Below are 27,291 nucleotides of genomic sequence, written 5' to 3' on the forward strand. Positions count from 1 at the left end.
ATTCCAAAAAACTCATTCTACACTCCAAACTTTCTATATTAAATTAAGAAAGAAAAATACACTTGTAACTTGTGAAGAGTGTATAATGAGATTTTTGGAGTACCAATAACACTTCCCTATTCTATAGAACTCCCCCCCCTCTCCCTTGAATATCTTACTTGTCCCGCAACCGCACGGGGAGATGTCATGTGGCCCCGTTTCTAGTTATGTTTTGTATAGTCACGGTTAAGTAATGTTAATATTTTATATTGATTTTTTTTTATAGAGATAATAAAACAAAAAGTAATAAGAATATAAAATGTTGATATGGCTTAACCGTGACCGTACAAATAGGAAATGATGAGAAGCACACCCAACATACAGAAGGGCAGACAATCTGCCTCCAATAGCCTGACCTGATAACAGATTTATGTCTTTCCCTCACTTTCCAGAAAGCAGTTCTTTACTTACGTCCAGGTGCTTGGGCATTGCAGGTCTTTTGAGTGTCCACCACTACACTATTTTGACCCACTTCGTAATAAAATAGGAAAAAGAAATTACGAAAAATGTTTTTAAATTTGAGAAGCTTCGGTTAGATATTTTTGGAGAAGCTTCTATTCTTGAAATTTCTACTTTGCGTCTATAATCTTTTCTCTAGCTCTATATATATTGCCCTCCTCTCTCGATTTCTCCCTCACAAATTACAAGTAGCTAGGGTTCTGCAGAAATGGCTGGCTTTAGTTCCTACATGCCATTCATGGCTATGGTGTTGGTACAAGCGAGCTATGCAGGAATGAACATTATTTCAAAGCTTGCTATTGAATCTGACATGGACCCTCTTGTTCTTGTTGCTTATCGTCAAGTTTTCGCGGCCGTTGCCATTGCTCCTTTAGCTTATTTGTTGGAATGGTAAAGTGAACATCTGTTAGTCTTGTTGCATGTCACTTAAATTCTCTTAGGGTTTGAGTTTGATTTCATGCACCAATGGCTCTTTCAAAAAATTTGTTTTCTTTCTGGTTTTTGTGGTCGAATGTTTTCCTTCTGTCGAACGCAAGTTTTACAACAACAACAACAACAACAACAAAGCCTTTTCCCACTAAGTGGGGTCGGCTATATGAATCCTAGAACGCCATTGCGCTCATTTGTGTCATGTCCTCCGTTAAATCCAAGTACTCAAGTCTTTTCTTAGGGTCTCTTCCAAAGTTTTCCTAGGTCTTTCTCTACTCCTTCGGCCCCGAACCTCTGTCCCGTAGTCACATTTTCGAACCGGAGCGTCAGTAGGCCTTCTTTGCACATGTCCAAACCACCGGAACCGATTTTCTCTCATATTTCCTTCAATTTTGGCTACTCCTACTTTACCTCGGATATCCTAATTCCCAATCTTATCCTTTCTCGTGTGCCCATACATCCCACGAAGCATCCTCATCTCCGCTACACCCATTTTGTGTACGTGATGCTTCACCGCCCAACATTATGTGCCATACAACATCGCTGGCCTTATTACCGTCCTATAAAATTTTCCCTTGAGCTTCAGTGGCCTACGACGGTCACACAACACGCCAGATGCACTCTTACACTTCATCCATCCAGCTTGTATTCTATGGTTGAGATCTCCATCTAATTCTCCGTTCTCTTGCAAGATAGATCCTAGGTAGCGAAAACGGTCACTTTTTGTGATCTTCGCTAGATTGCTCCGGTCATTAGTGTGGATAAGTATATAAATGGATAGAGATAGGAAAGCAAACACAAGATGTACATGGTTCACCCAGATTGGCTACGTCCACGGAATAGAGGAGTTCTCATTAATTGTGAAGGGTTTACACAAGTACATAGGTTCAAGCTCTCCTTTAGTGAGTACAAGTGAATGATTTAGTACAAATGACATTAGGAAATATTGTGGGAGAATGATCTCGTAGCCACGAAACTTCTAAGTACCGGAGTGTGGTATCGTCTTGACTTGCCTTATCTATCTCATAGGTAGATATGGCATCTTCTCTGGAAGTACTCTTCCTCCATCCAGGAGTGGTATCTGTAACTGGTGGAGATGCACAAGGTAATGTATCAATTTCACTTGAAGCTTACTTGTAGTTTCATGCTTGGTCAAGCGAGATACAAACCATGTAGTAGGAGTCCCCCAAGTCGCCGAGCTGGGGGATCTGCTGAAAGAGGTGACAGACAAGGTAAGCAATCAGAGCTCCGGCTGATTGTTCACATTCTCCCTATCTTGCAGGCAGCATGAAGGATAAAGAGAAGAAAAATGAGGAGAGATGATATGGGATACTTTTGCTTTTGAAGAAGTAACTTTCCACAGGCTTATTCTTGAACTGGGCTGGAGGGTTTTCTGATTTCCTCCAGAGTATAAGGCCGACTGAAGAATTTGAGGGTCAAAACAAGTCCATCAAATCTAGAGTACGTTCGACCCTGCTGATATGGGATACTTTTGCTTTTGATAGAGTAGTGGATGTATCGGCACGTGTGCTGTTACGCTTGTCTCCACATGCTTCCTTGTATCCTTCTCACTTGCCCTATCTGTTCTTCAGGCAGATGCGGTATCTTCCCTGGAAGCATAAGATGTTGAAGATGAGTACTCGAGAGCAATGCCAGGTAAGTAATCAGGTAAGGGGTTCCAGGCAGTCAGTTCCTGGCTGGAAGCTTGATTCCAAGTGTTGACTGATTGCTCTCTTTCTCCTTGTCTTGCAGGTAAGAACAAGGCCAAAGGAAAAGACAGGGAAAAAGCATGATATGGGATACTCTTGCTTTTAACCCTGATGATATGAGATATTCTTGCTCTAGTATAGCTTGTTTACAGAGATATTATCGGGGGGAAAGAAAGCTGAATATTTCGAAAGGCTTTGTTGGGAGTGCCCTCTCAGATAAGAGAAAGGGTTGAGCATTTTTGCAGGTCTGCCTGTCCGTTAGGGATGGAAGTCGACATATATAGGAGTCTCCCTAACATCAAGTAATAATGCTATTCCTTTACCCTGCTTGGTTATAGCACGGTAGTGGGAGCTGTCAGCTTCACATGTTTTAATTCTGTCAGAGCACTTTGAAAAAGTGGTTTGTGGTATCTGGAAAGCTGATGTTGCGTGTGAAGATTACAGACCTGTCGGGGGTCTGGCTCTCGAGATTCGGAGAACGATGCCTCTTCGATTTTTGAGAAAGCAATCCTGCTGGGGTCTGGCTCTCGAGATTCGGAGAGCGGTGTCTCTTCGATTTTTGAGAAAGTAATCATGTTAGGAGTCTGGCTCTCGAGATTCGGAGGGCCGTGCCTCTTCGATTTTGGAGCAAGCAATCTTGTTGGGAGTGTTTTCTCGAATGTGAGTAAAGGTTGGGCATGTTTGCTAGTCTACCTTGCCACGAAGCACAGAGGTTGACACACAGGGACTTTCCAATTATCCAGCAGTGGTACTGTTCCTTTACCCTCTCTTCGATTTTGAGAAAGTAATCATGTTGGGAGTCTGGCTCTCGAGATTCGGAGGGCGGTGCCTCTTCAATTTTGGAGCAAGCAATCTTGTTGGGAGTGTTTTCTTGAATGTGAGTAAAGGTTGGGCATGTTTGCTAGTCTACCTTGCCACGAAGCACAAAGGTTGACACACAGGGACTTTCCAATTATCCAGCAGTGGTACTGTTCCTTTACCCTCTCTTCGATTTTTGAGAAAGTAATCATGTTGGGAGTCTGGCTCTCGAGATTCGGAGGGCGGTGCCTCTTCGATTTTGGAGCAAGCAATCTTGTTAGGAGTGTTTTCTCGAATGTGAGTAAAGGTTGGGCATGTTTGCTATTCTACCTTGCCACGAAGCACAGAGGTTGACACACCGGGACTTTCCAATTATCCAGCAGTGGTACTGTTCCTTTACCCTTGTGGGTAATAATATGGTAGCTAGACCTTCAAAATTTATGTGTCTAAACTTTGTTAGTGTTGTTTCTTTGCAATTCTTTTACCCTTCTTGGTCAGAGCGATGTAGTGGGAGCTGCAAGCTTCACGTGTCTCAACTTTGTCAGAGAACTTTGGCAAAGTTATCTGTGGTACCCATGAGCTACTGTTGCGTGTGGGAAGTGGGTGATTGAACAGTACGATTCATGTGCTTTCTACCTCGCCAGAAATCTTCGACAGAATGCCCATAATTTCCGCAAAGCTGAGTGTGCGTGTGACAGGTGCTGACAAGGCTGGAAAAGTAGGTGCCTCTTCGATTTCTGAAATCGGCCCTCGTGGTCTCTGAGCAGCCCAGCTTTTGAGAAAGCAAGCCTCTTCGATTTCTGAGATCGGCCTTTGTGGTCTTTGAGCAGCCCAGCTTTTGAGAAAGCAAACACCTCTTCGATTTCTGAGATCGACCCTCGTGGTCTCTGAGCAGCCCAGCTTTTGAGAAAGCAAACGCCTCTTCGATTTCTGAGCAGGCGCCTCTTCGATTTCTGAAGCTTCGTCGAGTACAGATTTTTATAGGGGCTGACATTAAGTTCTAAAGCACACTTGAATATCCACCAGTAGAAGCTCCATTCTTGCACTTCTAAGATCTTGATTTGTCCGACCTCTTCTCTCTTCAACACCTTTGAAAATGTCTGGCCCCTCCGACCGTCGTTTTGACTTGAACCTTGTTGAAGAGGCAGCCCCGCCTTCTCCAGACAACATATGGCGCCCATCCTTCGTCTCCCCTACTGGTCCTCTTACCGTTGGGGATTCCGTGATGAAGAATGATATGACCGCTGCGGTAGTGGCTAGGAACCTTCTCACTCCCAAAGATAACAGACTACTTTCCAAACGGTCTGATGAGTTGTCTGTTAAGGATTCTCTGGCTCTCAGTGTTCAGTGTGCAGGTTCTGTGTCTAATATGGCCCAACACCTATTTGCTCGAACCCGCCAAGTTGAATCATTGGCGGCTGAAGTGATGAGTCTCAAACAGGAGATTAGAGGGCTCAAGCATGAGAATAAACAGTTGCACCGGCTCGCACATGACTATGCTACAAACATGAAGAGGAAGCTTGACCAGATGAAGGAATCTGATGGTCAGGTTTTACTTGATCATCAGAGATTTGTGGGTTTGTTCCAAAGGCATTTATTGCCTTCGTCTTCTGGGGCTGTACCGCGTAATGAAGCTCCAAATGATCAATCTCTGATGCCTCCTCCTTCTAGGGTTTTGTCCAGTACTGAGGCTCCGAATGATCCCCCTCCGGTGCCTTCTCTTTCTGGGGCTCTACCGACTGCTGAGACTTCTCCTAAGCAACCTTTGTGAAGGCTCCCTCTTATTTGTTTATTTTGACTCAAGTATATGTACATATTTGTAATATATATGGTAAGTCTTGGCCTGGATTTTTCTATTATTCTTAAAAGAACAATTTTTGTTATATATAAACAACTAAAATTTATGTTCGGTTTGTCTATGTTCACTGAAAAAAAGTAGAAGAAAAGAGGAGAGAATAGAATGATCAGATTTTTATCTTCTTTTACTTTTTGCTATTAATAAATAGATATTTAACTTTTGAAATGATATGGAAATTGTTTTTTCCTTTCGAGTAGCCATTTTTGCACTCATTTTTTTTTATTATTATTTGCACTTTAAACTAAAATGGCTTGATACTTTCTCTGCACACATGAGGATTGATTTCATTATTGGATAATTTTAGCTTAGGCTAAAAAAGTGTTAAAGTGCCTAAGCCTTTCTTTCCTTCTTTCACTACTTTTTCTCCCAACTTTCGATCTAATTTCATTACTTGTGGATTTTAATTTTACTCAAATAAAAAGCACTTACTTTTTAATTTAAAAGTGGTTATTGGAAAATCCGAAGACTGAAAAATTCCGGTGAACGTATTTAATTAGGTCTGATTTTGGCATTGAGCTAGGCATGGATAAATTTTTGGGTTGTTTAGATATAGGCCCTTGTAACTGATATTGTCTAGACAAAAACCCAACTCATATTAAACATCCAAATAAAGTCCAAAATTCAAATAGTCTGCCATGTTGGCAAATACCTACATTCTTTTGATACAAACTATTTACCTATATTAAAAAAAAAAAATCACTAATTTACATACATTCTTCTGTTACAAGCTAATTTATCTGCATTTTTGTAGTACATACTAATTTACCAATCTACTTATTATTTACCTATACAAATAATACTGTCATATTATTACTTATAATATCCAAAGTAATCATATACATTTTTTCTTTACAATATCACACCTATGGGGTAGGTAAATTATTTTTACAGGATTTCTATTCTAAGTGGGTACTAACATATAGATAGGTAAATTATTTTCTATGGAAAGAAAAAAATACAACCATTATTTTGTATAATTTTTTTGACAGAAATTATTTTTGTCCATGTCTCAACATAAATCACCATAATATTTGTTTTATTTATATGATATATTGCATGCTAAAAAGGTAGGCTAGTTTCACGATAAAAAAAAATTTGGTAAAAAAAAATTTGAGAAAAAAAAGCCTAATCAAATAATAGGTTAATTGACATTTAATTGCATTGAAAATAATAAAATGAAAAATTTATTATTAATTATTAGTCAAACTTAACCCACGTTACACTCTATGAGGGTATTTTAGGAACACAAGGAAATTTGCTTAGTTGAACTCTAGTAAATGGGTTTATGTCTAAAAAAAATAAAGAGGATGCGTTTTAAGTGAGAGAAAATAAGTTTTAAGGGGGAAACTCTCATTTTCAGTAAAAAAATTTATTGTGACCGGAACACAGGTGGTACACTATGTATATATAATTGGTGAGAAATTTTATTTTTTAATTTATTAACTTTTTAATACACATATCCCACATTTTGTATAATGACACGTAGTACACCACCTCGTGTTCCAGTCACACGGAAAAATCTCCTCCTAGGCACGCAATAAACGTAGAAAGCCAGCCATGCATGGAAAGTGTGTCAACTTTCTTTTGCAGTGTGTCTTTTTTGGGGCTTAATTAAAGGAAAATTAATGCAAATGGCTTGAAAAATCTCATTTGGCACTCCAAACTTTCTATAATTAGAAAGAAAAATACACTTGTGAGGATTGTAGAATGAGATTCTTAGAGTGCTAATATCAGTTCTCTTAATTAATACTTTACAGAGATGATCTATAGATGGATCATATTAAAAAAATAAATGGTCTCCATTATGAAACTTTTACTGGTAAATACGTTGGTCGCAAAAGAGTGAATAAGGTGGTGTGCAAGTATTTTCTTAACAATAATATAAAAGCAAAAAAAAAAAGAAGAAGGATATATGATAATTCATAATATATATACCAGTTTCTTTAATTTTCTCTTTACAATTTAGAGAAAATTTCTTTACACACATCATGTTTTATACGTTCTTTCTTAATTTCTAATAGGAAAACAAGACCCAAGATCACATTGCCTATTCTTTTCCAGACTTTTCTGTGCTCATTAACTGGGTAAGTGTGTTAATTTGTTCTTAATTTAATAATATGAAATATATTATGCAGATGTGCATCATTGCAAAAAAGTTTATTCACTTAATTAAGTGTATTAACATGAATTAAAATGCAGGGCCACTGCAAATCAGGTTTTTTATTTTCTCGGTTTAAAGTCTTTGACCGCAACGATTGCATGCGCATTGACAAACACACTTCCAGCCATGACGCTTATCCTTGCAGTCATTTTCAGGTACCATATATATGCTCAGAGAACGGGAGAGGCAAATTCCAGCACCAAATCAAGCTCCTTTATAGGCCCTCTATTTGTCATCTTAAGCACCTTAGGCTGGGCATTCCGGTTCATAATCCAAGTAAGTAACTCATCATCATCACCCTCTTGCATTTTCGTGTTTTATTAGTTTCTGCATGTATAGAAATAGGAATGATATGTGCTCGTCTGATGACAATCAATGTTGTGATGAACATTGTCACCATTTAGGGGCGACGAACAAAAATAGACTCTAAAATTAGTGCTACAATTTTTATTTGGTTAAATTATAGCTATAGACGCTAATATATATTGGGAATTGTTTTATCATTGTTGAAATCGAATATTAGATGTTCCCGTCCTCCAATATAATTTCAGGCTAGAGTTGGGGAAAGCTTTCCAGCTCCTTATACAAGCACCACATTGATGTGTTTGATGGCCAGCTTTGAGTGCGGGATCATTGCTGTAATTGCTGATCACAAAGTGGCTCATGGTCGCTAAAAGATCCCACGAGGCTTATTGCATCCCTCTATGCTGTATGCACTAACTCTTCTCTTTCTTAAACTTATTCTACAATTATTAATCATTAGATTAGCTAATTAATTAATACTAACTAATTCATGAGCATAATAACTAATGTTTACAGGGAATTATGGGTTCTGCACTAGCATTCTTCCTCTCTTCATGGAGTATTCAGCGAAAAGGCCCTCTTTACGTGTCGGTGTTTAGTCCCTTGCGCCTCATTATTGTTGCCATTGCAAGCTGGGGTTTGCTTGAGGAGAAATTATACGTTGGAACGTATGTATACATACAGTTTCGGTTTCATTATTTTGCAATGAGCTAAACCAAATTTCCTATTAATTAATTGACTTGGATAATATCATGTTAAGATGCTAATTAGCTTGGTTCATGTTTTACTTGATTTAGTGCTGTAGGGTCGGTTTTGATTGTTGCCGGGCTCTATCTTGTTCTGTGGGGGAAGAATAAGGAGACGAAGGATGAGAAGCCAACAAAAGCAACAGGCATGACAAATATGACAGACCAGGCCAAGGCTTATGAGAAAAACGACTTGGAGCTGCAGCTGCAAGGGCATTCGGAAAGCAACCGTGACGTTATGGAAAAGAGAGAGGAGATCGATCAAGACAACAGATTACAACACCAGATCCGAAAGCTCACAATCTGTTACATTGTATCTCTATGCCACCATTTCATTTCCATCAAGAAGTTGGTCCATGAAGAGTCCTCTCAGCACAATATATAGCATGGTAATATGTTGTATCATATCCATGCATCATGCATTTGGAAATTTCTGTGATGAACTTTAATGAACCCTAATCTCATCTCATGTCAATCATTTATGTTACTTTGAACGATCAAACACCGCAACTTGTAGACTCAAGTGACTCATAGGAGGCGGAACACGAATGTCATCAACAACGAATGACCATCGTCTCGTTGTCCATATCTTATCAAGTGTTGAGAGTAAAATTTCACTCTTGTCGTTGTAGGGATTGTGGATGATGGCTTTGAGGTCCTTATCGTCCTTAGTGTAGGTGTCCTTGAAGATAGTCTGCTTGCAAAGGATAGTGTCGTTATTGTTACTGTGCATGGAAATTGAAATTAGATGCTTGGCTACAAAGTTAGGGCTATTGATTAAATTTTGCAACGTCTTGCTTATGCATTTGAATCAGGTTAAAGATTTAGGTCACAATCTTAACAGGATTTGCACCATCATCTATTCAGGCAATTTGCATAACTTTACCGTCTCTCCTCTGATTTTTTTTTATTTTTTTTATCTTCAAACTATATTCTGTTTGTAGGTGTCACATTATACATGCACACACATATCAACAAGTTTCATTTTACTATACGTCTGACTTTAATTAATTCAATTGTTGGACTGAGGACATCTTAAAAATTAATACAATGGATGATCAATTTGAGATAATGTCACAGTAAGATTTTCAAAAAAATCCACACACTGAAAAATTTTGAAATTTTATGGGAGCAAATGAGTAGAGAAATGTGGACTAGTTTTGTTTTATTTTGGGGAGAGAGAGAAAAAAAGGTCAAAAACAACTCAATAAATTATTTACAAATAGTTTGAGTCTTATGGGCTCCGGTCATATCATCAAATAAATAAGTTCAAATTCAAGTGATTTCATAAAACAATGGTACCCATGATTCATATTATAATTCCAATTGTCAAGGTCGTTTGTCACAACGTTCTTCTTCCGATAGGCATGAACCAACTCGAAATTTGCTATGTGTATCATAAATTGTCTGTATTAGTCAATAATGTTGGTAAGATGATGAAAGCTGTTATTAGTTATAGTGTTAATTAAATAACCACTATAACTGAGTCCATCTCCACATAAAGACGGGAAATACTTTTGTTTATTGCAAGTTATAGACCAAAATAAAGCTCCCAAATTTCAGCATCAACCACTTGCCTTTGCCAAAGTTGACTAAAATCCACCAGGCCTATCATCACTATTATCTCGTAACACTCCCCCAACACATATATTTCTTAAAGAGTTGAATTATATATAAACAAGAATAAAATTATCTTTTCACCTTCTTTTGATTGATACGGAGAATTTTAGAATTCAATTAAATGTAATGATTTCTCGGGACATTTACGACTTAGATGATCGGATCCATCTTTCTTCAGTCAAAAATACGAGAACGGGCATCTGATTATGGGCCCAGTTGTAGTCAACAACCCAAATCAAATTTGTAATTCAAGCATTCTCCAGGGTCAAAATCGGAAGTTAGAAAAACCATTATTTGCTTTCTTATATAAAGGCTTTAACCCTTACTCTGTCCTCTTCGGTTCATCATTGGTCGTCGCATACTCTCAGAGTCTACTCTTCCATGAAAACCAAGGCCCGTTTCTCTTTCAACCATTTCTTCTCCGATTGCCATTGATTTCTGATTCTGCAGTGATGATGTATGATAACCCCGGCTCTATGATTTATATGTCAGATTTGATTTGGTTTAGAATTATTTGGTCAGTGTGGTTTTGGCCACGATGAATGCATATTTTCTCATTTTTGAAACTCGATCTGGTTGTCGATTTAGATCTGCATCTGATACTGTTTCGATTTTATTTTTTTTTATTTTTTTTTGTAGGAAATTTTAGGTCCGGATGTTTTTAATTTTATTTTTAATCAGTAGCTTTTATGGTTTGGTGCGAGGTCCATGGTTGCCGTGCTTGTTTGGATTTTGATGAAATTTCAAATCTTTAGGAGAATTTGAGGTTAGGCAAATGAGCAGTTTGCGTGCAAGTTTGAATCATCGTTCAACTTCACCAACCTTTTTGTTTGCAATGTCCGTTTTGTGGTTTTCACATTTAGTATATAGACACATACATCTTTAACTTTTAACTTCTGTTAATGATAACGTGACGTTCACGTGTACAATTATTGAGCATCACCTATCAATATAGGTCCACTTTAATATTAAAAAAATTAAAAAAAAAACATAAATACAAAAAAAAAAATTAAAAAAAAAATATCCGTACCCACATTCTCCCTTGCACCCTTTTCTCTTCTGCAATCCGCACCTCTTCCTTCCCTTCTTTCTTCTACACTTGCATTAGAGTTGGCAGTTTCTGACATGACACGGTGATACGACACGAAAATAATGGATTTTGGGTCAACACGATAATTTATCGGGTTATTATCGGGTGACCCGTTAAGAATCCGTTAATAACGAGTATACACGCAGGTAACACGTGGTTAATCCGTTAAGAAAAAATTTATTTTGATAATTTTAAAATTTAATTACTAAAAGATTTATAATAAAATACAGCCATATTAATATATACAATATATTCTATATTAAATATATAGTTTTGTATTATTATTCTATATAAGTTTAAAAAAAAAAACGTTTTAGTCATTATTTATTTTTATTATGAGAGTTCTTTATTATCATTACTAGGATAAATTTTACTTAACATTTTGTTGTCCAAAATTAAAATAAACTAATATAGTATTTGTATAGGTAAGAACTAAGAAGATATACATACAAGTATGAAAAATATGAAAGAATATATAAACACTCGTAATTTATCATTATTCCTTTACGAGTAGATAATGGTTACACTTACACTATCGTTTAGATTTTTAAAATCTTCTAAACCTTTAAGAATAATGTTTTTTATTTGAGGGAAAAATTAATAAAATTAATAATAATTATTGTAGAAGTGTAAAAAATGTATAAAAAAAAATATATACAATCATTCATAGTGACAAACTTTACAACTTTCATGAAGGGATAAGCTTTGAAATACAACACTATAATTCATAAACCTTAAATTTATATTTAACCATCGATTGCCATTTACGCTTTATTATTCTTACTGAATTTCATTTTTAAAATTTTCTTTTTTGAAAACATGATCATCTAGCGGATGTAAGAAGATGAACGGTTCAGATCTTTGATATCACGTTTCGATATTTACGGTTAACTGAAATATAAGTCGAAGTCATATAGTTTGTAGAAACTTTATAAACATCAAGCAATATTTTCACTAATCGTAAACCTCTGAATATAATATAAACGATCCAAACCATTCATCTTCCTGCATCCTCTAATAGATAAAGTTTTCAAAAAACAAAATTTGAAAAAACAAAATTTGATGAGAACAATGAAGCATAAATGTAAACAACAATCAACGGTTAAATTTTGATCTATGATTTATATGATTATAGTGGCGAATTTCGAAGTTAAGCTCTTAATGAAAGTTGTAAAACTTGTCATTACGAGTGTTTATATATTTTTTTCTATATTTTTTTACACTTCTACATTAATTAAAAAACTATTAAAGACTTTAGGTAAGTGAAAATATACTTAAAAGAAAATTGCGTTTTTATGTTTTGGATGTGACAATATGGTATGTATATACTTATTTAGTGTTATGTTTTTCATTTAATTATTTATTGGTTTAAAATATATTTTCCTTAATGGGTAACGGGTCAGGTCATATTACCTGTTAATATTATTGGGTCGATTTCGGGTCCGATTATTTTACCTGTTTATTTTAATGGGTGTTACACGACACGACCCGTTAAGATATCGGGTATGACACAAAAACGACACGAACACAGAAAACACGATACGAATGTCAGGTCTAACTTGCACCACCCTCACTTCTCTCATTTACAACCCGTGCCCACCCTCCCCGCACACCCAACCCAACAAAATCTCACCCAAAGGAATTCCAATTCAACAAGAAACCCATCCTCCTCTTCTAGATCGTCGAATCCGTAAATCGGTGGCGAAGGTGCGTCGTTGGGACATTTCGAGCTGAGCATATCCTTTAGTCGCTGGTCAAATCAGCCATTGTTCCTCAGTGAGTTGAGTGCCACAAGTCCTCCAAACTGCTTCTTGTTGAAGAAAATTTGAGGTACAGATGAGCTACCCATCCTCTCCACCAGCTCCTTCTCGCGATTCGGATACACGTCGATGTTAATCTCCACGAATTTCAGCCCTTTCTCTCTCAAAAACCCCTGTACCGCCGTGCAGTCCCTGCAATTCAACTGAGAGAAGAAGCTGATTTGACCTTTTAGAGCGGATTGTCCCTGTGGCTTAGGGTTTAGGTCAAATTATTTTCAAGGAAAAGGTGTGGGGGAGAAGGTGGGTACATATGTTTTTTTTTTTTTTTTGTGTTTTTGTATTATTTTTTTAATATTGAAGTGGGCCCATATTGACACGTGGCGTCCAGTAATTGTCCACGTGGGCACAACGTCATCAGTTAACAGAAGTTCTAACGGAAAACTTAACAGATGTATAAGACTGTCCCAAAATTAACACTTTAGGTATGACTCTGGGACGAAAAAAACTTCATGTACTAAATGTTGAAAACTACGAAACTTGAGGGTAGTAAACTGAGATTAACCGTTTCTTTTTTTTAATGGATTTATTAACTCAAGCTTTTTTACACTAACCTTCTAGTCCGGCCCCCTTTCGCTGGCCCAAGGCTCGGTTACCTGATCTGAGCGATTTGACGTGGTTTGACTCGGTTCGTTTGATTCGACCAGGTTCTTTCAGTCCGACCCGGTTCATTCGGTCCGACCCGGTTCAATTGGTCAATCGTTTGGTTCAGCCGGTCTGGCCCAGTTCGATTGGTAAACCGTTTGGTTCAGCCGGTTTGGCCCAGTTCGATTGGTAAACCGTCTGGTTCAGCCGATTCAATCACTTAACCATCCAATTTAGCCAGTTAAACCCGGTTCGCTGGGTCAACTGTCTAGCCTAGCGGGTCAGTTTGGGTCCGGCAGTATTCTTCAAATCCATTAGTTTATAATTAATAGTTCGTTTTGCGCCTCAACATATGGTTCTATTACCCTCCCATAGACTGCTATAATTTATACGAGCGTAATTAGATAGTTCTTTGCTCCTGTGGACGATGTGGGACAACAGTTTGGTTTCCCACCTCTTTGCTAACTCCCAATGTTTTTGCTCAAATCCCACAGATCCTTGTCCTCATTTAGCTATTTCGCACCAAAATTCTTCCCCACTGAAATATCAGCTCCATGAAAGATGAGCTCCAATTTAAAACACGACTAATCCGTTCCCGTTCAGGACCATCTGTCCAGTACGTTCTGGTTCAAATCCAATATGGTCAGTCTATTTGGTCTGTTTCGTTTGATTGGCTCGGTCCAGTCCGGTCGGCCCGGCACGGCCGGCTTAGTAAGTGCCAACCATTGAACTTGATTTGCCAATAAATATTAGTCTCTTGTGTACCTATCATGGTAAATGGCAACCATTAAACTAGGCTGGTTTAGTAAGTGTTTCGTATTTAAATTTTACGGGCTTTTCTTCCACTATTCTTCTATTTTCCTCAGTTCTGATGAACATGGAAATGTAAAAGCACACTTTTAAGTTCACTGGGACTACGAAAATACTCGATGGAAAGCACCAGTTTGAGGACAAAGATAGGGTGCCACGAAATATTCCTGGTGGCAATGTGACATCTTGTGGGAAAAAAAATATCACATTCAAGTCCAGTGTGGAGTTTATAGAAGGTTTTAATAAGAAGAGCGAAAACAAGTGCAGGCTCGACATCAATAAGTTTGCGGACCTAACTAACGAGGAATTTCAGGTGACGGGTCAAGGCTACAAGAGGATACACCTCCCAGAGATCATGTACAACTCTTCCAAAGCAGCTCCAGATAACAATTTTCGATATGAAAATGTCACCGACGTGCCAAATTCTAAGGATTATTTTTCAATTGGCGCTGTGATGTGACCACGGTCAAATACCAAGGGCAATGTGGTAAGCATGCAAGATTAAGCTATCTCTATGAGGTTTTACTTTCATAGGTCATGTAATATGTGTTCTTGTTTGATTGTTTGAAAACAAACGATGCGTTTGTTTCCAAAATCTGAACCTGGATAGCGCATTCAACCAATAATTAATATGTTTATAGTCGATATGGCTCCGGTCAAAAGCCAAGGTTATGACTGTGGTATGCATGCATTAAGCAATTTCTAGTCATTTGCACGAGATAATACATGCATGTAATGTAATTTTTTTTTTCTTTTCTTATACTGATTATATTAAGACAGTGTAAGATGTTTATGTTACTTTGCCAGATTTTCAATTTAAGGGGCTTTTAGAGATGAGGCTTTGTCAAAGATTATTTTTAGAATATAACTTGGAAGGTTTTTATCTAAAAAATATCTTTTATTCTAATGCATTATGATATGTCACTTATAATAAAACCACAGGTTTTACTACTATTAACAAAAATGCCATATTTAATGTCTACAATGTAACCTCTCCACCATTAAAGTTTGAAAAGGTAACTGTAGATTCATTATCACCCATAACCTCTATCTTCATTGTCTAAAAAATGCTATCTTTATTGTCTATAACTACTTACTTCTTTTTATTTATTTATTTATTTTTATATTTATTCAAATTTGATATTGGGTGAAGAATGCACTAATTTAGGTCCGATAGTTTTGGTATAGTCAATTAGGTACGCTATATAGTTTAGGTATGATAGATTCAATACGATCAATTTGGTACGATTAGTATTTTTTATGTTTTAGTTCACTAGGTTTGATAAATTACGTACGTTATATAGTTTAGGTCTGATGGATTTGGTACGGTCAATTTGGTTCCAATTTGTATTTTTATGTTTTAGTTCAGTAGGTCCGATAGATTCAGTACGATCAATTTGGTATGGTTTGTATTTTTTATGTTTTAGTTCATTAGATCTGATAGATTCAATATGATCAATTTGGCACAATTTGTATTTTTATGTTTTAGTCCATTAGGTCAGGCCAATTTGGTACGGTTTGTATTTTTTATGTTTAGTCCTTTAGGTCTAATAATTTATGCATAGGCCTTATACATTAGTTATGATTTACAAAATGCTTTTCAATTTTTTGGTATGTTTGAATCCCTTAAAAGGGTAATATAGGCAAACTACAATAAATTCATAAAAATGTAATTAAATTCTGACATGGACACAAGTCAATGGACTATTGTTAGTTTTTCATCTTACATACGGTACTATTAAAAACATGGTCTTTTTTAGGGATTAAAATGAGGTTTTTAAACAATTTATCTAACTCAATGATATTTATAGGATGTTGTTGGGCGTTCGCATCAGTGGCAACCGTAGAAGGGCTTCACAAACTCAAAACAGGAAACCTAATTTCACTATCAAAACAAGAGCTAGTTGATTGTGACACGAGCAGTTATGATCACGGCTGCGATGGAAGTAATTCAAAGGTTGCGTATGACTACATGATCAAACGCAACAAAAGCCTTGCAACTAAAGATAATTACCCTTACCAGGCTAAAGATGGAGGAATTTGCAGAACTACTACTGTTGCTCATGCATCTGGTGCCATAACCATAACCGGCTACGAGAATGTGCCTGCAAACAACGAAGATGCATTGTTGAAAGCTGTTGCGAACCAGCCGGTTTCTGTTGCCATTGATATTAACCATGGTCTAACCATCGAAATTTCCATGTTTTTGGACTACCGATACTTTTTTGGACTACCAATACTTTTTTGGACTACCAATATTTCCGATATCATCGATATTTTAGACCTTGCTAAGTCACTCATGTATCTTACCATGCAATGTATAAAGTGTAAAATATTGTACTAATTCATTATATATAAATGATTATGGTGTGTTTAAACTTCTTTAATTAATTACTATATATTTTCTACACTCACAATGTTTGCCAGCTCGCTATATAATCAACTTAAATAAGTTATATCTATCATGCAATGCATTTCTTTCTAATTTTTTGTGATAAACTAATAGATAATTGACTAAATAAATATCTTGCAAAGTTTCAATAAAAATTTCCAAGTTTTTCTTACAATTTCCGTGGTTTTTATTCAATTTTTATCGATATCAATAATATCCCGATATTTCCATCGAAATTTCCGTGTTTTTGAACTACCGATATTTCCGATATCATCGATATTTTATACCTTGATATTAAGCCATGAAGTGACTGCAGTTGGATACGGTACTAGTAATGATGGGACTAAGTATTCACTGCTCAAGAATTCTTGGGGCAAAGAGTGGGGGGAGAGTGCCTTAGATTACAAAGAGATGTGCCCACCAAGGAAGGTCTATGTGGCATTGCTATAGAAGCTACCCATCCAACCGCATGATAACTTAAAAGGAGTTTTTTTAACTTTAATTCTTGAAAAAGATTGAAATTTAATAAAAATATGGTGTTAGATTATAGTTCTTGATGTGTTCTTAATTCAAATTAATTAATTTGTATTTTATTTAATGTCTCCTATTAAATATTTGAATTTATTAACATACACATTTTAATTTATTTTTTGATCAAAATTTTTTATTTTATTAATTTTATTTAACATTCTTTAAATTTGAAAGACTCAATTAATGTACCTAAATGTGTTTTTTTTTTAACAAATGATATTATCTACACTAAGAGAAGGGGAGTCAGCTTAGCCTTACAATGGGCTAGAAATAATGTGATTCGATTTCGCCTTTGGCAAAAATCGAACCTAAGATCTCTCACTTGCAAGTGAAGAGGAATATCACTAGACTGTTGTAGTAAGTGGCGATTAATGTACCTAAATGTTAGTACTGAAATGTATTATACTAAATTAATGTACCTAAATGTTTGTACCGAAATGTATTCTATTGAATTAATGTACCAAAAATGTGTACCGAAAATGTATGCACCAAAATGTATTATATTGAATTAATGTACCAAAATATTTGTTACCGAAATGTATTATATTAAATTAATGTACCAAAATGTATGCGCCAAAAGGTATTATATTAAATTAATGTACCTAAATGTGTGTACCGAAATGTATACATCAAAATATATTATATTGAATTAATGTATCGAAATGTTTGTATCGAAATGTGTGTACCAAAATGTGTGTACCGAAATGTATTATTGAATTGAATGTATCTAAATGAAAAAGACAAAGTATATCAAGATATATTGTTTGACAAAAACTAGTTTATCTAAATGTTTACAACAAAATATATAATAACTCCGACGAAAAGAAAAAAGAAGGCGTTAAAGATCCTCTTGGCCCAACCTTAGACACTCGATTTCCATGGGCGATTGCATCGCAAGGACTTTCTTGATTGGCTAAGTGGCGTAGAGAAGTTATATTATGATAAATGAAATAAAAATGAAAATGACAATAAAATATAATTAATACATTAAAATTAGGTAGTAAAAAAGAAAATAATTAAAACATCAAAATATAATTAATAAATGAGGTGATTAATGTATAAAGTGACTAAAATTAGATTTGATCTTACTCATAGTTTTAGTCAAAATGTCATTTTTACTACTAGGGATTACAATGAAGTTTCCTAATTCCTATAACTTGAACCACCTGCAATATTAGCTGCTGCTAATTCGTGATTAGTAGGATGGTTTAATTTAATTAGGTGACTTATTATTTTCTTTATGTTTCTTGTTCATCACTTGTTTACTATTGCATACCACACAAGCATGCAACCAAGCTAGAACTCAACATGATAAATGTAGCGTCTATGGTGTTTTTGGTCGTGTTGGATTGACTCTCTCCATTATTTTTTGCGATGCAAGTTCTTTTTCATGATCAACATCAGATTAAAGAAGCAACTGGAGTACCTGCTCAATGCAGCTACTAATTCAATTTTTTTTTTCTGGTTTACTTAATTTAGCTACTAGTAAAATGCTATCGCTTTATCAATGGAGAAGTATTGTTGGATTCCATGTCGATAAAACTCCTGATAGCTTTGCTTTCCAGGGCTCATGCCCTTTGTCATAAACCTCCAAACAAACAAATCCTAAAGCCAAAATTGTCGAAACCCCCAAAGCCAAATGCCAAAACGCGAAATCTCCAAACTCCAAACATCGAATTTGAAGGGGTTTAGGGCAACTGGATCCTAAATTGTTAATGCATCTCTGACATTCAGAAAAACATAAACACAGTGAGTGAGGAGGGTACAACAACAACAACAACAACAAAGTTTTTTCCCACTAAGTGGGGTCGGCTATATGAATCCTAGAACGCCATTACGCTCGGTTTTGTGTCATGTCCTCCGTTAGATCCAAGTACTCTGAGTCTTTTCTTAGAGTCTCTTCCAATGTTTTCCTAGGTCTTCATTTACCCCTTCGGCCCTGAACCTCTGTCCCGTAGTCACATCTTCTAACCGGAGCGTCAGTAGGCCTTTTTTGCACATGTCCAAACCACCGTAACCGATTTTCTCTCATTTTTCCTTCAATTTCGGCTACTCTTACTTTACCTTGGATATCCTCATTCCTAATTTTACCATTTCTTGTGTGCCCACACATCCAACGAAGCATCCTCATCTCGGCTACACCCATTTTATGTACGTGTTGATGTTTCATCGCCCAATATTATGTGCCATACAACATCGCTAGCCTTATTGTCGTCCTATAAAATTTTCCCTTGAGCTTCAATAGCATACGACGGTCACACAACACGCCAGATGCACTTTTCCACTTCATCCATCCAGCTTGTATTCTATTGTTGAGATCTCCATCTAATTCTCCATTCTTTTGCAAGATAGATCCTAAGTAGCGAAAGCGGTCGCTCTTTGGTACTTCCTGATCTTCGATCCTCACCCCTGACTCATTTTGGCCTCCATTTGCACTGAACTTGCACTCCATATATTCTGTCTTTGATCGGCTTAGGCGAAGACCTTTAGATTCCAACACTTCTCTCCAAAGGTTAAGCTTCGCATTTACCCATTCCTGAGTTTCATCTATCAACACTATATCGTATACGAAAAGCATACACCAAGGAATATCATCTTAAATATGTCCCGTTAACTCATCCATTACCAATGCAAAAAGGTAAGGACTTAAGGATGAACCTTGATGTAACCCAACAATTATGGGGAAGCATTCAGTTTGTCCTTCATGAGTTCTTACAGCAGTCTTTGCTCCATCATACATATCCTTTATAGCTTGGATATATGCTACTCGTGCTCCTTTCTTCTCTAAAATCCTCCAAAAAATGTCTCTTGGGATCCTATCATACGCTTTTTCCAAATTTATAAGGACCATGTGTAAATCATTTTTCCTATCTCTATATCTTTCCATCAATCTTCGTAAGAAATATATTGCCTCCATAGTTTAGTATCCTGGCATGAACCCGAATTGGTTGTCCGAAACCCGTGTCTCTTGCCTCAATCTATGCTCAATGACTCTCTCCCAAAGCTTCATTGTATGACTATAGTTCATGCAATTTTGTATCCCTTATTCTTGTAGATAGGCACCAAAGTGCTCTTTTGCCACTCATTTGGCATCTTCTTCGTTTTCAAAATCTTATTAAAAATGTTTGTGAGTCATGCTATACCCGTCTCTCCCAAGACTTTCCACACTTCGATTGGTATATTATTTGGGTCCACTACTTTTCTATGCGTCATATTTTTCAAAGCTACAACTACTTCTTCCTTCTTGATTCAGCGGTAAAATGAGTAGTTTCTACACTCTTCTGAGTTACTCAACTCCCCCAAAGAAGTACTCTTTTCATGTCATTCATTGAAAAGATTATGAAAATAACCTCTCCATCTGTCTTTGACCGCGTTCTCTGTAGCAAGAATTTTTCCATCCTCATCCTTGATGCACCTCACTTGGTTTAGGTCCATTGTCTTCTTTTCCCTTGCTCTAGCTAGTTTATAGATATCCAACTCTCATTCTTTGGTATCTAGTCGCTTATACATATAGTCATAAGCCGCTAGCTTAGCTTCTCTCACAGTTTTCTTCGCCTCCTGCTTCGCTATTCTATACCTTTCACCATTTTCATCGGTCATATCCTTGTATAGGGCTTTACAACATTCCTTCTTAGCCTTCACCTTTTTTTGTACCTCCTCATTCCACCACGAAGATTCCTTTTGGTGTGGAGCAAAGCGCTTGGACTCTCCTAATACCTCTTTTACTACTTTTTTGATACAACTAGCCATGGAATCTCACATTTGGCTAGCTTCCCCCTTTCTATCCCACACGCATTGGGTGATTACTTTCTCTTTGAAAATGACTTGTTTTTCTCCTTTTAGATTCCACCATCTAGGCCTTGAGCACTTCCAGGTCTTGTTCTTTTTTCTCTCAATGTTGATTAGCCAAGCTCTCTCCCGGTACCGTATAACTTTGCAATCCTTGCAAGTTATACGATCCATCTTCCTCATTAGAAGAAAATTTATTTGTGTTTTTTCGTTCAAATATATGATTGTATACATGTTAGAATTGAATACAAACTACAAACACATTGAAAGATTGAGGATTCAAGACCCATAACTATGTGAATTGACCTCCATTACAAGCAAATAATCCAATTATATAAATGGAGGAGAAGCTAAACTCATGGCATTTCCTCACATAATCACACACCTCAAACAAATTACAATCCCAAAACGTCACAACCCACTGGATGCATCTTCTAATCTAATTCTATTATCACCCGCGCCCAGAAGAACGAAGAACACCAAGACTTAGAATGAAGATACCATCACAATGTTGAAATTTAGGATTATTTTGTTATTTGAATTTGGGCTTAGTCTGTTAGTATTAGGGTTAGGGTTTCGTTTTCTTGCTTATTGGGGTTAGGTTAGTTCTCTATATATATGATGTTTTGCAGCTCGTAGAATAAACAAGTCATTTACAATGTAGCCTCTTGGAGTTTTGTAGCCGTTTCGGCATTCTCGTTTATTTAATAATACTATTATTTTGTTAGTCTCGTTCGTTACGCACTCTGATATTTAACTTGGTATCAGAGCAGGTTTGATTCTTTCAGATTTAATCTGCTTCTGTTTGTTCATATTAATTTGATGTTTTTGTCCAGTTTCGATCCATGAAACTTTTTTCGTTTTCTGGTTTGAGTTACCCTTTGTCGTTACAAAAAAAATATATATCTGTTAAAGTTTAAAGTCGGAGTCGTGCCGAGCCACCAGCCGATGCCCTTGCTGTCGCCCACCGTTGTGTTCGTTCCTGTTCCCTTCACAAAGATGAACCCACCAACCTGTATTGCACCTACATCAAACCCGTGCCACTCACAGCTGCCTGCATCAGGTCACCACCTACACACTGCCTTCGACCCGCACCAGATTGCTGCCTGCAACCCCAACCCGACCTGCCGATCTAACCGATCCACCACACCACTGTTATACCTCTGTCTCACACCGCTGCTGTACCTACTGCCACCCCTACCTCCAGATGATTCGTTCCCTGACCTGCTGCTGCACATCTGTCGTTATGCCGACTAAGCCCTCCTGACCAGATTTGCTGAACCAACCCTCCACCCCGCTGCGGTCTTTTGCTTCCTCGCTTGAAAAGCATGTAACCACACCTCGGAGTCTGAGTTCAGAATGTTGGTCTGCACTTGTTTTGCACTCAGTTTGCTAACGTGAACCGAAGAAAGAGAGAATGGAGTTGAAGCTTTGGTCCTTGTTGATTGAAGCTATCGTTGGGCTTGTATTGGTTGATTTGGATTCAGAATGAAATTTGTTTGCCAATCACTCGAGTGCTTGAACTTGTGACTACCAGAGTGATAAGTTTTGTTTTTTATTCGTTCGTTGCTGCAGTTGGGATATAAGAATTTAGTTCGTTTAGTGACAGAGTCCATACTTCCAACATTTGGTTGCCATAATTTGTTGATTGCTGGAATTGCTTGTTCGCTCGCTCGCCTGCTCGCTTGGATTGTTCGTTTGCTAGCTTGAATCGCTTGCCTTGTTTTGTCCGCCTAACGGAGCTTGCCTTGTCGTGTCTGCCTAATGGATCTTGTCTTGTCTTCTCCGCCTAACGGAGCTTGCATCCACATCCGTTTGTTGGCAAACTCATGACATGTACCGCCATGAGTTTGACGGGGGGTGTTGGAATTTAGGATTATTTTGTTATTTGAATTTGGGCTTAGCCCGTTAGTATTAGAGTTAGGGTTTCGTTTTCTTGCTTATTAGGATTAGGTTAATTCTCTATATCTATGATGCTTTGTAGCTCCTAGAATAAACAAGTCATTCACAGTGTAGCCTCTTGGAGTTTTGTAGCCGTTTCGTCATTCTCGTTTATTTAATAATACTATTATTTTGTTAGTCTCGTTCGTTGCATACTCTGATATTCAACTCACAATGGTTTTGAGTCACTAAGCATCTGTTATTGCCTGAGAACTCCGTTTGAGCTGAAGATAAAGTTCTCTTCTCCGGCAATGGTGGAATTCAGGCCTCCAACCATTGTTCACTGAGTGAACATCATTGCTTCACTCATTTGGTAGCTCAAACTCCGGAAGACCCTTCGCCTTTCTCTCCTTCCTTCTCTTCCTCTCGTCCTCGCGCTCCTTCCTCAGCCAACTCTTGACTGTCCTCTGCAAACCAAACCCAAATCCAATCTCAGTAAATCCAATCATACGGTTACAAAAATAAATAAATAAATTACCCTTTTGACTCACCATTAGTGACAACTTGGAGATCTCCCTAACTTTCTCCATTGGCATTGCTAGCTGCAACTTCCCATTCGCAACATAAGCGATATGCAAGGGTCAATCTTCCAACCCGTCAAATATATGCGTGGCGTAAATGATCGTGGCGCCTCGTTCTTCGCATTCCTTCTTCAGGAACTTGAGAAGGTCAGCTCTTGCTAGGACATCGAGGTCCACCGTTATCACGTCTAGCAGAAGAACCTATTTGGATTCAGAAACAAATCATCAAACACTTGCCATGCGTAAAAAAAATACACCATCAAAACTGTGAAAAATGGACGTTGACTACCTTGTATGGCTTGAGCAGACCCATACAGATTTGCACTCGTCTTCTCTGACCATCGGACACCTTGTGCAACCGCCATGAAAGATCAATATTCAAAACCTTTATCAGCTCTGATCTCCTTTCTGGATCGATCCCCGCCACCCCATTGATAAACTTATCGGCCGAAACGTCCATTTGAATCGGGACATCAAACCCAGCGAACGCTACATCTCGCCGCCACTCTCCGCCGAGATACGAGAGGTCACCGGAGCCGGTCAAGGTGGTTTCGTGAAACGCCGACCTTCCGAGCACGCGAACCATGTGGGGCTCGACCATGTGCTTGCCGCCCAGGATCTTCAAGATCGTGGTTTTCCCCGCGCCGTTGGATCCCACGAGGAGGCATCGGTCGCCGGCGTTGAGTGTGAGACTGAAGTCCTCGATCAGCGGCTTGGAGCCAGGCGGCGGGTGGCCATTGATTCCTGGGTGGTTGAATTTTAAGCCGCTGATCTCGATCGATGGCTCGGAGTTTAGCTTCACACCCATTGTCGATGATTTTTAGAGAAAGAGATGAGATTAGGAGAGAGAAAGTGTGTGTGCCGACATGAACGTGACGGATTCTTTAAAAATTTCGGCGATGGGACGAGTTTGGAAGTCGACTCAGTGGAGGAGGCGTGGACAGCTCCCAGTCACAAACTCGGAACTCGGAAGCTACGAACTCGGTAGTTGGTAGTTGGTAGTTGGTAGTTGGTAGTTTGCCATGTCATCCAATGAAAAGCAGACACGTTGCTGCATTTACACAAACAAATAAGGGTTCGGATCCGGACACGGGTTGGGTCGGACCCAACTTATAGGTTGCGGTAACTGGATCACAAGTCTTCTCTCCTATACTCCTGAATCTGGACTGAAGGTGTTTTTCTTGGATTCCGAAATAGCCCTTGGAAATGGCAGCAATTTACAGTCTCTACATCATCAACAAATCTGGCGGCTTGATCTACTACAAGGTAACAAAACCCTAGAGATTTCAATTTTTCCATTTATTTTCCTCTGTTTTCTCAGCAACCAAACATGAAAGTTAACGAATTTCGATTCTTCTTTCGGAAACAAAATTAGGATTACGGGTCGGCCGGAAGGATGGACACTAACGATACCTTGAGGGTTGCGAGCTTGTGGCACTCGATGCACGCCATTTCTCAGCAGCTGTCGCCGGTATCGGGCTGTTTCGGAATCGAACTCCTTCAAGCTGACACCTTCGATCTTAATTGCTTCCAATCACTCACTGGTACATTTCAAAGTCTTGACCTTTTTCTCTTTTTCTAGAATTTGTACTGTAATTTAATGTGTTTAGGACTAATTTGCAATTGAAATATTGAAGTCTCACTTAAATTTAATTGATTTCAAATTTGCAGATTGTAAGTTTTGTGTAGAATGTAGAAGGTAAAGTTAGTGAGCCTTTGAATTGGGTGAGCTTAAGTTGAGAAGATTTTGTATCGCGGAATAAATTGGCTATCTATCTGTTGCTAGTCCTATTTCTGAATTCTGTTGTGCATTGCAGTAGTTTAGACGGAGGACATGACACAGAATCGAGCGCAATGACGTTCTATGATTCATATAGCCGACCCCACTTAGTGGGAAAAGGCTTTGTTGTTGTATTGCAGTAGTTTAGAACCAATTTAGGTTAGAATCTAGCGGATGACGATTATTTCGCGGAGCGGAGGCATAGATTCATAACTGAGGTGAATGCTAAATATTGTCATCGAGCAAGTTGATTTGTTCAATGTCTGACACAGCTAATGGCAGTGTTCTTGTAAGCCAAGTGTAAGATTTAGGCAACTTATATCTTGTGGTTCTGTAATTTGGAAGATGGGTGCACAACGAGTGTTTCGCAAGTGAGGTGACTGCTAAATATTGGGATTGAGTGAGTTGATCTGTTAACTGACATAACTAATCGTGGTGCTTTTGTACGCCATTTGGTGTCAACAACAACATCTATCTTGTGGTTCTGTATTTTGAAGATGGGCTATGGACACGAGTTTTCCTCTACGTAATCCTGTGTGATGTTATCGATTTCCACATAACTAGGATCTTCTCTGTTCTGGTTATAGAAAGGGTGAAACTTTTTTTTATTTTTTTGCTCGTTCTAGTTTCAATATGCTAGATCCCAACACTGTACATTTTACACATCTTGACAGCCACTATACTTGAATTTCATAAGGCGAATGAGTTGGTTTAGTATCCTGGATATTGACTCGGATCCATCTGCCTGGTTTGGAATTTGTTCAGCCCGAAGTTACTCGTTGTTTGAGTGTTGACAAGTTTTATTGTTTCTGATTTTAGAGTAATGAGTCTCTGTTACGTTAGGCTTGGCCTTTTCATTCCTTTTGAATTGGGACATTCTTATCGAGCAGGATGTTGGTTTCAATGACATTCTTTTCATTCCTGTGGCTGTTTAATTTATCCTGGGAAGAGAACATTTTTCTGGAAATTTTGAAGAATGTCTTGGATTGTGAAAGTGATGATTTATATTTTCACTATTTGCAGGGACAAAGTTCTTTGTTGTCTCTGAGCCTGGGACACAGCACATGGAAGGTCTCTTGAAACATATCTATGAGTTGTACACCGATTACGTCTTGAAGAATCCCTTCTACGAGATGGAGATGCCTATACGATGCGAGCTCTTCGACATCAACTTAACACAGGCTGTACAGAAGGATCGTGTTGCATTGTTGGCCCGATGATCTGCCTGAGAATTTGTATGGTATCTGTAGTTTACAATCAATATCTTTTGTATGGTTTTAGCTCACCTTAACTTTGGTGTTGGTAATCAATCAGATATGGGCATTGACTAACTCAAGTTTTAATCCCAAATCGCCGTGTATTCATTTCCAGTTAAAGATAACAAAGGCTGTTATGTGTTTATGCGTTCTGGTTAAACCAAAAGAGGGTAAAAAACAATTTAGTATTCTATCACAAAATAAAATCATGAGTAATGTAATTTCACACAAATTAAATTTTACTTTTTTTTTTTTTTCAAACCTCGTCCACATGTAAAACTAACTCACATCTCAAACGTCTCTCTTTGTCATATATTTTCTTCATTTTAAAAATTTTATATTCACACACACCTAGTGTGTGAGTTTCATTCTTTTTTCTTTTCTTTTTTTTTTGGTCTGAATAGTAAATTTCATTAATCCGAAAGAAGGTTACAGGCCAACACATAGCAAGGCAAAATAACCCAAATATATTGGGGGAAAATAGATACATAAAAATTCAGCCCAACTAAATAAGTAAAAACGAAAACCCACATCCCTAATCTCTGAGGCAAAATAAATAAGTAAATTAATTGTCAAACACAAACATAGAGAGCAAGAACATGTTAAAGAGAGCAGCAACGTGTAGTATCGTGTTATTTCTCTTAAGATCAAACTAAT

At 37.6% G+C, this 27,291-nt stretch overlaps 4 protein-coding genes and 2 pseudogenes across 4 annotated transcripts in view; 5 read left to right on the forward strand and 1 right to left on the reverse strand.

Moving 5' to 3' along the window:
* Positions 1–17,441, forward strand: part of LOC126618349 (senescence-specific cysteine protease SAG12-like) — a 28,529-nt gene extending 11,088 nt beyond the window's left edge. The window contains exon 3 of the mRNA XM_050286380.1: positions 17,304–17,441. The gene's annotated coding sequence lies outside the window, so the exon portion shown is untranslated. The remainder of the gene's footprint in view (positions 1–17,303) is intronic.
* On the forward strand, positions 707–8,887 carry LOC126618283 (WAT1-related protein At1g09380-like; annotated as a pseudogene).
* On the forward strand, positions 3,270–5,240 carry LOC126618352 (uncharacterized). The gene is made up of 2 exons (XM_050286385.1): positions 3,270–3,306; positions 3,742–5,240. Exon 2 carries the CDS (start codon positions 4,531–4,533, stop codon positions 5,203–5,205), a length of 675 nt encoding a protein of 224 aa, XP_050142342.1. The 5' UTR covers positions 3,270–3,306; positions 3,742–4,530; the 3' UTR covers positions 5,206–5,240.
* On the forward strand, positions 16,223–17,266 carry LOC126618284 (senescence-specific cysteine protease SAG39-like). Its single transcript, XM_050286332.1, has 2 exons — positions 16,223–16,626; positions 17,116–17,266. Exons 1-2 carry the CDS (start codon positions 16,223–16,225, stop codon positions 17,264–17,266), a joined length of 555 nt encoding a protein of 184 aa, XP_050142289.1.
* Positions 17,442–23,156: 5,715 nt separating the features above from the next.
* LOC126618351 (ABC transporter I family member 20-like) lies at positions 23,157–24,534 on the reverse strand (annotated as a pseudogene).
* Positions 24,535–24,702: 168 nt separating this feature from the next.
* LOC126618353 (uncharacterized) lies at positions 24,703–26,728 on the forward strand. The gene is made up of 3 exons (XM_050286386.1): positions 24,703–24,864; positions 24,974–25,142; positions 26,402–26,728. The coding sequence occupies exons 1-3, from the start codon at positions 24,805–24,807 to the stop codon at positions 26,596–26,598; spliced, it is 426 nt and encodes a 141-aa protein (XP_050142343.1). The 5' UTR covers positions 24,703–24,804; the 3' UTR covers positions 26,599–26,728.
* The last annotated feature ends 563 nt before the right edge of the window (positions 26,729–27,291 follow it).

Source organism: Malus sylvestris, chromosome 4 (genome assembly GCF_916048215.2).
Source record: "Malus sylvestris chromosome 4, drMalSylv7.2, whole genome shotgun sequence".
NCBI lineage: Eukaryota > Viridiplantae > Streptophyta > Magnoliopsida > Rosales > Rosaceae > Malus > Malus sylvestris.

Excerpts from the sequence above, each read along its gene's own strand:
- LOC126618352 (XM_050286385.1), top strand. The coding sequence starts at position 4,531 with ATGTCTGGCCCCTCCGACCGTCGTTTTGACTTGAACCTTGTTGAAGAG.
- LOC126618284 (XM_050286332.1), top strand. The coding sequence starts at position 16,223 with ATGATATTTATAGGATGTTGTTGGGCGTTCGCATCAGTGGCAACCGTA. Across the intron at positions 16,627-17,115 it reads CTAACCATCGAAATTTCCAT|CCATGAAGTGACTGCAGTTG; the intron begins GTTTTTGGACTA and ends CTTGATATTAAG.
- LOC126618353 (XM_050286386.1), top strand. The coding sequence starts at position 24,805 with ATGGCAGCAATTTACAGTCTCTACATCATCAACAAATCTGGCGGCTTG. Across the intron at positions 24,865-24,973 it reads GCGGCTTGATCTACTACAAG|GATTACGGGTCGGCCGGAAG; the intron begins GTAACAAAACCC and ends AAACAAAATTAG. Across the intron at positions 25,143-26,401 it reads TTGCTTCCAATCACTCACTG|GGACAAAGTTCTTTGTTGTC; the intron begins GTACATTTCAAA and ends CACTATTTGCAG.